The sequence below is a fragment of the Lethenteron reissneri genome, chromosome 18 (genome assembly GCF_015708825.2).
Source record: "Lethenteron reissneri isolate LAM-NWPU_2019-01 chromosome 18, ASM1570882v1, whole genome shotgun sequence".
Lineage (NCBI taxonomy): Eukaryota > Metazoa > Chordata > Hyperoartia > Petromyzontiformes > Petromyzontidae > Lethenteron > Lethenteron reissneri.
In genome coordinates this window covers 2,953,260-2,964,024 of record NC_083796.1, presented here as the reverse complement: position 1 = coordinate 2,964,024, position 10,765 = coordinate 2,953,260, and the positions used below count along the sequence as shown (strand labels likewise).

At 51.2% G+C, this 10,765-nt stretch overlaps 1 protein-coding gene across 1 annotated transcript; it reads left to right on the top strand.

The window, feature by feature from the left end:
- Positions 1-5,461: 5,461 nt before the first annotated feature.
- On the top strand, positions 5,462-7,619 carry LOC133343698 (cholesterol 25-hydroxylase-like protein 1, member 2). The gene has a single exon (XM_061553444.1). It carries the CDS (start codon positions 5,630-5,632, stop codon positions 6,566-6,568), a length of 939 nt encoding a protein of 312 aa, XP_061409428.1. The 5' UTR covers positions 5,462-5,629; the 3' UTR covers positions 6,569-7,619.
- Positions 7,620-10,765: the final 3,146 nt, after the last annotated feature.

Here is a 10,765-nt window from a genome sequence, read left to right as displayed (position 1 = left end):
GGTGACAGGAGCTGTAGTGCAGGGTGACAGGAGCTGTGGTGCAGGGTGACAAGAGCTGTGGTGCAGGGTGACAGGAGCTGTGGTGCAGGGTGACAGGAGCTGTAGTGCAGGGTGACAGGAGCTGTGGTTCAGGGTGACAGGAGCTGTGGTGCAGGGTGACAAGAGCTGTGGTGCAGGGCGGCAGGAGCTGTAGTGCAGGGTGACAGGAGCTGTGGTGCAGGGTGACAAGAGCTGTGGTGCAGGGCGGCAGGAGCTGTAGTGCAGGGTGACAGGAGCTGTGGTGCAGGGCGGCAGGAGCTGTAGTGCAGGGTGACAGGAGCTGTGGTGCAGGGTGACAGGAGCTGTGGTGCAGGGTGACAGGAGCTGTGGTGCAGGGTGACAGGAGCTGTGGTGCAGGGCGGCAGGAGCTGTAGTGCAGGGTGACAGGAGCTGTGGTGCAGGGTGACAGGAGCTGTGGTGCAGGGTGACAGGAGCTGTGGTGCAGGGCGACAGGAGCTGTGGTGCAGGGTGACAGGAGCTGTGGTGCAGGGTGACAGGAGCTGTGGTGCAGGGTGACAGGGGCTGTGGTGCAGGGTGACAGGAGCTGTGGTGCAGGGTGACAGGAGCCGTGGTGCAGGGTGACAGGAGCTGTGGTGCAGGGTGACAAGAGCTGTGGTGCAGGGTGACAGGAGCTGTGGTGCAGGGTGACAGGAGCTGTGGTGCAGGGTGACAGGAGCTGTGGTGCAGGGTGACAAGAGCTGTGGTGCAGGGTGACAGGAGCTGTGGTGCAGGGTGACAGGAGCTGTGGTGCAGGGTGACAGGAGCTGTAGTGCAGGGTGACAGGGGCTGTGGTGCAGGGTGACAGGAGCTGTGGTGCAGGGCGACAGGAGCTGTGGTGCAGGGTGACAGGAGCTGTAGTGCAGGGCGACAGGAGCTGTAGTGCAGGGTGACAGGAGCTGTGGTGCAGGGTGACAGGAGCTGTGGTGCAGGGTGACAGGAGCTGTGGTGCAGGGTGACAGGAGCTGTAGTGCAGGGCGACAGGAGCTGTGGTGCAGGGTGACAGGAGCTATGGTGCAGGGTGACAGGAGCTGTGGTGCAGGGTGACAGCAGCTGTGGTGCAGGGTGACAGGAGCTGTGGTGCAGGGTGACAGGGGCTGTAGTGCAGGGTGACAGGAGCTGTAGTGCAGGGTGACAGGGGCTGTAGTGCAGGGTGACAGCAGCTGTGGTGCAGGGTGACAGGAGCTGTAGTGCAGGGTGACAGCAGCTGTGGTGCAGGGTGACAGGAGCTGTGGTGCAGGGTGACAGGGGCTGTAGTGCAGGGTGACAGGAGCTGTAGTGCAGGGTGACAGGGGCTGTAGTGCAGGGTGACAGGAGCTGTGGTGCCGGGTGACAGGAGCTGTAGTGCAGGGCGACAGGAGCTGTAGTGCAGGGTTACAGGAGCTGTAGTGCAGGGCGACAGGAGCTGTAGTGCAGGGTGACAGGAGCTGTAGTGCAGGGTGACAGGAGCTGTGGTGCAGGGTGACAGGGACTGTGGTGCAGGGTGACAGCAGCTGTGGTGCAGGGTGACAGGGGCTGTGGTGCAGGGTGACAGGAGCTGTGGTGCAGGGTGACAGGGGCTGTGGTGCAGGGTGACAGCAGCTTTAGTGCAGGGTGACAGGAGCTGTAGTGCAGGGTGACAGGGGCTGTGGTGCAGGGTGACAGGGGCTGTGGTGCAGGGTGACAGGAGCTGTAGTGCAGGGTGACAGGAGCTGTAGTGCAGGGTGACAGGGGCTGCAGTGCAGGGCGACAGTACCGAATAGAGATTTGGTGGACGACCGAAAGCAAGAGACGTGTTGGCACAGGCAGGAGGAGATTCTGTGTTGGCTGACCCTGTTGGTGATGGGAAGCCAGTGGAGGGAGCAGATGGAGGTGAGCGAATCTAAAACTGAGGATGAGAAACACCAAGTACGATGCGGGCGATGACCGTGTTTACAAACTTTGGAGTTTTTTGAGGTTTTCTCGATGGGGATCGCATTAGGGACGGAGTTTGCAACAGTCGAGGCGAGACCCGACTATGCTGCACGCAAGGCGCTTGGTGAGTTCAGTGGCGATGGGTGACAGAGGGCCCTGGGGTGGCAGTTGCAAGATCTGACGATGAGTGGGTTGGTGGAGCTGTCAAAGGACGTGCGCGTTGCTCGTGACAAGAACTCGCCTTTCGTGTTGAGTTTCGTTTGTACCCCCCCACCCGCACACTCCGATGAGCACGGTTGACAACGTACGGTGCGAAAGAAGTTCAACATGCATAATTCAATAATGATACAAAACAGTATTGGCAGATTACAACAAAATGCCCGAAACACGTAATACAGAAGGACCATTCGCCAAAATGTCGCCTGTTATGTTTTCTTTTCTTTTCAGAGGCAGCGCAATTGACAAATGTGTAACGTTTTTCTTCTTCTAATAATTTGTGCCAAATGCGCCACTGCCAAACCAGTCTCGCGCACTTGTTTTGTTGGGGCTTTAAATTGGCACGGCACCTGTGCACAGAAAGAGTGAAACCGCTGATTGGATGCCACGCATACATTAAGCAAATTAATGTACGCGGACAAAGGACCGCGTTGAAGCACGAATGGCATCACGTTTCACTTGGGACGATGTGGGGGGGGGGAGGGGGGTGAAACCGAACTCGATGGCTCTCTGTTCCTCCCTAGACGGGTTGTGTGTCTCGATCTACATTCATCATCGTCGTCAGCAATCGCAGCACGGAGGCCCTGCTTTGTTAATGTTTAAATGTCCCCGACCCTAGCAAAAATAAAATCTAAATGTAAATTTGCGCACCAGCGATAGCACCAATGGCTGGATGTGCAATGAACTCACGGACTCAACTGAAAGTTTAATATTTGCTAAGAATTGTACAGTCGAGTTTTAGAAATGCTAGACGCAGCAGGAGGGTGACGTGCAAGAACGTTGCGTTGAAGTGGGCGATCGTTTACCCGAAAGCTCATGCCAATCACTATTCACGCAGCCGCTACACAACGCGGTGCCGTTTACGCTGCTGTGACACTGGACCCTGAACCCAGAGATCAACTCCTAGCCAAGGCTACTCCACGGCGGGGAGCGATATCTGATCGGATCACGGACAACCGCCCCCCCCCTCCTCCCCTGTGACCGACAGGTCAAGAGTGGGCCTTCATCCAGTAGAGGATTGTCATAGGGCTGCAAATATATCTATTCAAGTCGTATTGGTACGTACATAATGTATTTACAGTTCTGATGCCATACTACTTTTGCTTAATTGGAATGTGTGTCGTTCCCACGTAGATCTCGTGAAAAAATAATGAAAATAATGTAGAACTTGTCACGTGCACAGTTTTGGTTTATTATTCCTCCTGAGTGTGTGGGAGAGAGAGCGCTTCTGGGGTGCGGGAACTACCGTAGTGTCGGAGGTATGTGCCTGTAAACTCTCTAGTCTCTACTGATGGTTAAACACAGCTGGGGGGGGAGGGGTTAAGAATGGGAGGTGGGTTAAGGGGGGGGGGGGGTAGAAATGGGAGGGGGGGGGTTAAGAAATTGGGGGGTTAGAAATGGGGGGGGGGGTAAGAAATGGGGGGTGGTTAGAAATGGGGTGAAGGGGTAAGATATGGTAGGGTGATAAATGGGAGGGGGGAGGTTAAGAAATGGTGGGGTCATAAATGGGGGGGGGGGGGAGGGTTAGAAATGGGGTGGGGGTGAGCAATGGGGGGGTGGTGGTTAGAAATGGGGGGAGAGGTCAAGAAATGGGGGGGGGGGGGTGGTTTAGAATCGGCGACCTCCGGATGACATGTCCAGCGTGCTAACTCTGACATCCCTGCCAAGACAAACCAAGCGTCACCAAAGCAAGTTTATTTAAATGACGACGCAATTTTACATTGAAAAATACTGTACGTTGAAAGATCAAAACATATTTAACCTTGCATGCCAGATTAATGCGTAACCTCGTCGGCAATGGCTGTTGCCAAGATCGCGACTTTTTTCTCAACTAAACCACCCATTGTGCCCATTTGGCAGGGCACGAATGGTCGTTTGTTCAACTCTAATTCGCACGGATGTCGCCAGGGAAACCGCAGCTCGCTTCTGCTTACACATTTAAATCACCTAGCACCGAACACCAACAAACATTAGTCATTCACGCTGATGACAAAATGTAATCATCGTCATCAGCCGCCATGGTCAATCCACTGCTGGATTCGTGCCTTCTCCTCCTTGAGTCGTCGTCGTCATCCCTTGGGGTCCTGTGCTGCTCCAGCACGTGGACTTATCTCGTCGCTCCACCCCTCCCACGGACGAGCGGTCTTCTTCGCATTGCACCTCAGGGTGCTCCAAATGCGCGGTCCCCAGGACATCTGGACCACCCTCTAGCAGGAGCTCAATTCACATTCTATTCATACTCGTTGGTTCTTTCGGTAAAGTCACGTAGATTAATTTTGTAATATTAAATTTTATTTTATTTTTCATTTTTTATTTTTATTTTTCATCTACGTTACTTTACCGAAAGAACCAAAGAGTATGGATCCTTGCAGTCACGAAAACTTCAAATCTAGAATTCACATTCTATCAGCGCGTAATACGAATTGGAACACCAACAAAACCTGCGCACATACAAAATTAATTTGCAAAATACTGTAAACTATCTTGATTTGAAGCTTTCGTGACTGCAGGAATCCATAATCTTTGGTTCTTTAGGTAAAGTCACGTAGATGAAAAATAAAAAGAATAATACATTTGTATTATTTAAAAAAATGCATCCTTTTTTTATTTTTCATCATAATAATAACATTTTATTATTTTTATTATTACTTTTCATCTACGTGGCTTTACCGACAGAACCAAAGAGTACTCTATACTATACTAAATGTAATGTGCCTACGTACGGTTAATAATCGGCCATGATATATCCACTGCTGGAGGAATGCCTCCAAAAGCCGCCACCACTACCTCTGGTGGCCTGGCAATGTCAATCCACCTGGAGCACGAGTCGATTTCATGGCTTCATAGTCCCAGGATTATAGCCTCGTAACCATGATATCTGCCAGCGATATGCGATGCACTTTAAACGATACCATCCCGAAGTAATATAAAATAAGTTCCAGCCGTTAAGTGCATTCGTGCACTTTGCAAATAAACACACCGGGAGACAAAACACAAATGTCATGTTTGCTTGCATCTAAATATGTCTTTTTAAACCGTAGCAAAAAAAAGTAGCATCAGCAGGAATATTGTCCGAAAGCAACCCCTGTCGTGACCAGCAGTACACTCAGTGCCCAGCGCACGCACGCAACCATACACCACGCGTCCTGCATTGCACTATGCGAACATCCCTTTATCAGCACCAAGGTTGCAATGGTCAGATTTCTAGCAATCAGAGTCACACCTTTAAACCGATTGTTTCAAGGTCGTTTAGCCAGAAAGAAGGGTGGGGGGAGGGGGGGATCACACAGAGGTTCGAAAGTATATAACGCTCATTCGCTACAGGCATTATTAGGTCGTTGATCCGCCCTCCCCGCGATGATGTCAGCCGCTCTCGAGTGACTGTGAGCGCATATATAGTAGCTGGTTGGTTGGATGCCCGTTGCTGAGCCACGCCGAGGAAATACGCCAAGACGCGCAAAGCCACCGCGCCGTGCGGAGAGAGATGGAATTCCTCAAACTCAACGACAGCGACTGGCTGAGCCGCTACTACGCCAGGAAGTCGGTGCTGCAGCCGGCATGGGACCACCTGCGCCTCAACTACACCGACCAGCTGCGCTCTCCCGCATTCCCGGTCGTCTTCAACGTCGCCTTCTACGTCTTCTGCTGCCTCTGCTACATGCCCTGTAACCTGCTGGGCAAGCGCTGGGCTTTCGTCCACCGCTACAAGATCCAGCAGAACACTCAGCCCACGAGCACGAACTTCGCCAAGTGCTTTTGGCTCACCATGTACAACCACTGCATCTTGATCTTCCCGGCCGGAGTGGCCCAGTGGTACTGGAGGCCACCGATACCCCTGCCCGAAGAGGCGCCGAACCTCGGCGACTTAATTATGGGCGTTGTGGGGTGCCTGCTCCTCTTCGACTTCCAGTACTTCGTGTGGCACATGGTGCACCACAAGTTCCGGTGGCTCTACAAGACCTTCCACGCCGTGCACCACGAGTTCATGTCGCCCTTCTCGTGGTCCACGCAGTACCTGGGCTGCTGGGAGCTCTTCGTGGTGGGCGCCTGGACCACGATCGACCCCGTGCTGCTCCAATGCCACCTGCTCACCACGTGGGCCTTCATGGCGTTCCACGTGTACACCTCGGTGGAGCAGCACTGCGGCTACGACTTCCCCTGGTCGACGCGCCACTGGTTGCCCCTCGGACTCTTCGGCGGCTCGCTCCACCACGACATGCACCACCAGAAGCCCATGTCCAACTTCGCGCCGCACTTCAGCCACATGGACAAGATTTTCGGGACCTTCTCCGAGTGCGTGCGCATCCCGGAGGGCGAGAAGCCCATCCAGGAGACGCACGCCACGGTGCATTCGTACGACAAGTCCGAGTTCAACTTGATGCACGTGTTTGGGAAAACCAACGAGGAGAAAAAACTGGCTTGAACCTTTTTGGCTCCGACATCGGCAGCAGCACACCCCCCCCACCCCCTCTCTCCATGAGCACGGTTGGCTAAGTACGGTGCGAAAGAAGGTCAGCATACATACATAGAGGTAGCAGCACGTGATTTGCGGCTATAGATTCAGGGTGAGAAGGAAAATTAATTCGGCCTGAGGTCTTCTCAGATTCGGGCGATGACTCGTCACACGCGTGCACTAATTGGTGAATGGAACACCGAAGGCAACGTGTGCGATGGTGACGATGGTGATGATGGTGATGCACCAGTGCTGGGCTCCCACCAGATCGGTTCTGTTGAGAAACTGTGTGGGCCGCGTGCGTCAGTTTTGGCGGAGAAAGCACCGACAACGACGACGAAGATGATGAAGATGATGACGACGACGATGATGCTATGGCCGGCGCCTTTCAATTTCTCAACGAATCTACCTGATTACGCGTTAGCAACCGCGGGACCGAACAACCCAGAGCTAGAATTCATTGCCTCCTCATCCTGGAGCTACGATCCGTGCCATTGTTGCTCAAATGCTCGCAAGAAGTGACCCTTGCTCGGGTTGCTAAGAGGCAGCCTCTTCCTGAAATGCACAGTTATATGACGTCTCGAAAACGCATTTCTCAGATTGCGTATGGGGTTTTAAGTGGGTTGTTTTATTCGTGAAAGTGTAAAGTAGCAAGCAGCGCTGCTGAGTAATGTGAATGTTTAAATATTCGATTAAAATCCGAGTGGACAGATCTGATGCAGCACTGCATAGCGGCAGTGAAAATATGATGTAGCAATCTCTACTGATGCGATCTTGTGAAAATGTGTTCCTTCAGTAAATACCAATTTTTTTAAGTATATGTGAAACGTGTACACAAACGACATTGTTTTTACACCATCAGTACTGTCACAACACTACAGGTAAAATGTTAACGCGTAGGCTTTAGCGATCATTATTATGATTCATATATTTTTTTAGTTCAGGTCGCGTGAGTAAAATGTGTGTCGTACACCCTCCTCCACCCGATATAACCAATTAATAAAGTTGTCACGTGAACAAATGTGTCAGTGTTTTACTATTTCAGCAGCGCACCAGTATGGGCACCCGATAGTTAAATACGTGTGGAGGGGCGCCACGGTGGCTAGGAGATGTTAACTACCTCGCCTGGTGTACACGAGGGCGTGGGTTCGATCCAGACCCTGACGCCTGCTGTATATTTGGAGTTTTCGTGTCTCGCTCTCTCATCATCATCATCACGGTGGCCAGGAGATGTTAACTCCCTCGCCCGGTGTACAGGAAGTCGTGGGTTCGATCCCGATCCTGACGCCTGCTATATATTTGGAGTTTTCGTGTCTCGCTCTCTCATCATCATCACGGTGGCCAGGAGATGTTAACTCCCTCGCCTGGTATAGCAGGAGGACGTGGGTTCGATTCCGACCGTGACGCCTGCTGTATATTTGGAGTTCGCATGTCTCTCTCCGTGGTCGCGTGGATATTCTCCGAGGTCCTCCGGTTATTCCATCCACGTTTAGAAACACGCGTTTAGAGTATCTGGCTGCTATACATTTCCCAATGATAAGGCGCTTCGTTGAGCCATCATTTGTGGCCATGGTCGATTCTGAAAAAGCGCTATTATAGCTCAGCGGGCCTTACCCGACACAATAAAAAATATTTAGTTGTAGTGAGTTAACCTAATTACCATTTTAATTGCGCGGTTTAAAATTGTTAATGGAGGATAATTTAAAATATAGCGTCCCTGGATTTTTTTTTAAGGCGCCTTCAAATAAATGAAGTTCGGTTGATGGAGAGAAGGGCGGCTTGCATTTCAGGGGGCTCTCATCTCCTTACCAAGTCAAAACAACGTGTCAAGTAGTAGCTCGGCAGTTTGTGTTTGGTGGTCACGGAGCCAGGTACGTGCGGGAACGCACCGGTGCCGTGGACTGTGCCATGTGAGCCTGAAGCTTGGCGAGAGAAAAACAAAACCCCATCGCTTCATTGACTTTTGTTTCAAAATGCACGGCAGTGACATCACTTATACGCTTTTAAAAGGCACACTTTAACGGCAACTTTGAAACAAATACTTTTTCATTAATGAAGCTTCAAAACCTGTCGTCAGAAAGCACGATGAATTGTAAGCTATTGAGAGCATTAATATAAATATCGACCGTTAACCCGAGTACAGGCCAACGCAATCACATTTAAAAAGAATGATTAAAAAACTCCTCCACTCATATATGTTGAACTTCTTTTGCGCCGTACGTAGCCATCCGTGCTAATCGGAGGTGCGGGGGAAGGACAACAAACTAAACACAAAAAGCAGTTCCGAAGAAATTCGTTTTCAAATTAGATTAATAATACTCTTTGGTTCTTTCGGTAAAGTCACGTAGAAAGAAATTAAATTAAATAATGGAATACGACGTTTCGATTGCAACACAAGCCACCGTCACCAGGTAGAACTAAATTTGAGAGACAAAACACAGACACGGAGACACACAGACAGACACACAAGCAGAGAGAGACAACACAGAGACACAGAGAGACACACACAACATAGACACAGAGAGACTCAATGCCTCTGTGTCGAGGCCTTAAATAGAGAGAGAGGGGGGGGGGCAGAGAGAGGTGGGTCTGTTAGATTAACATTTTTTTATATTTCTGGCCCTCAAACGTCAAGTGGCAGACAGAAGGACCCTTCGAGTTTAAAACTACATCCATTGCCATTCCACCACAGCAAAGCACTGTACTAAGAGAATACAGCCCTTTATATTCTGCAGATAATGTTATTCCGCGTTTCCCAACCAATAACATTCCAACTGGGCAGTCAGCATCACGTCACAAAGCAAAGACATTTTCACTTGAAACTCCTCCTGGAGAGCGGTCCTCACCATCCTGTTAAAGAACATGTCACTAACCTACTGCCCTCAGTGACTTCAACAGGGCTGGCTATTCCACACAAGGGGCATGTCACTTTTTTTATCACGTGTCAAACATTTTTTAATGGCATATGCTGACTTTTTTTTTGGATCTGATGGTAAGTCACTAGACAAATTATGGTACACTGGGGAGGCCAGATTAGGGGTTTGGTTGACCCAAACGCAGATTTGAACCCAGCTTCTCAACGGTGCCACCTGTCAAGCTCAAACGCAAGCAGCGTGCAACGAAACTGTCAACGGTTACTTTAACGACCCCAGCGGCGATAAGCTCACACGCGTTAGCAGTGGGCGCAGTGCAAAGTTTCATTTGGAAAAGCGATAAAGGATTTATTTTTAGTTGCTCCTCTTTCGTGTAGTCGTGCCGTTACTGGGCGTGCACAGCCAGTGGGACACACGCTTCACATCCATGGACTGCAGCGGCTTGGGGCCCAGTTGCGTAGGGGCAGGGGGTGCCTTGCCCCCCCTCCCGCCTGGTGACCAAAGCTACAAGTTGGTGGGACCCCCTTGACAGGCACCCATGTTTTCAAAAGCAGTTAAAAAAATGTATTTTTCTGAAATGTTTTCATTGACGTTCCACGTTTTCCTTTAATTTAATAAGAGCGGTAATGTTGGGTTTGCAATAATCAAACATTGAAGGGCCCCAATCTTGATTTGAAGCATTCGTGACTGCAGGAATCCATACTCTTTGGTTCTTTCGGTAAAGTCACGTAGGTAGAAATAAATCACGTTTCGATTTCTACACAAGCAATCGTCATCAGGTGGGAAAACCACAGCAAGAAAACACATTCCTGCGGAGGGAGCTGGTAGGAACGTTGGGTTGCTCGGTCAACGGCGGCGTGGTGTATTCCGCAAATATGCCCGACTGTGAGGGCGGGCACAAGCCGGCGTGAGTAGGTTAAACGTTGAGTTTTATAAGGGCACCACGGGGTGACCAGCCCCTCCCCACCCAGCCCCTCCCCACCCAGCCCCAGCCCTCCAACCCCCCACCCAGCCCCTCCCCACCCTGCCCATCCCCACCCAGCCCCATGCTCCTCACCCAGCCCCTCCCTGCACGACGGACACAATAATCCCCTGTGGGCTGGTGTAACCAGGAGGTTCCTACCAGTAAAATGTTTTTGCTGAAGTGGGAGAGAGCTCGCTCAGTCTCCCACTTTAGCAAAAATGTTTATTGTAGGCCCCACCTGACCGATTGCCGCACCCCTTGAGCCGATGTCGTTACTACCCGAGTGGGCAGCACTGTTTAATTCGTTGTCATGGCCCATACAAGCCACAC

What these genes read in the sequence shown, in the direction of transcription:
- LOC133343698 (XM_061553444.1), top strand. Translation starts at nt 5,630, where the DNA reads ATGGAATTCCTCAAACTCAACGACAGCGACTGGCTGAGCCGCTACTAC.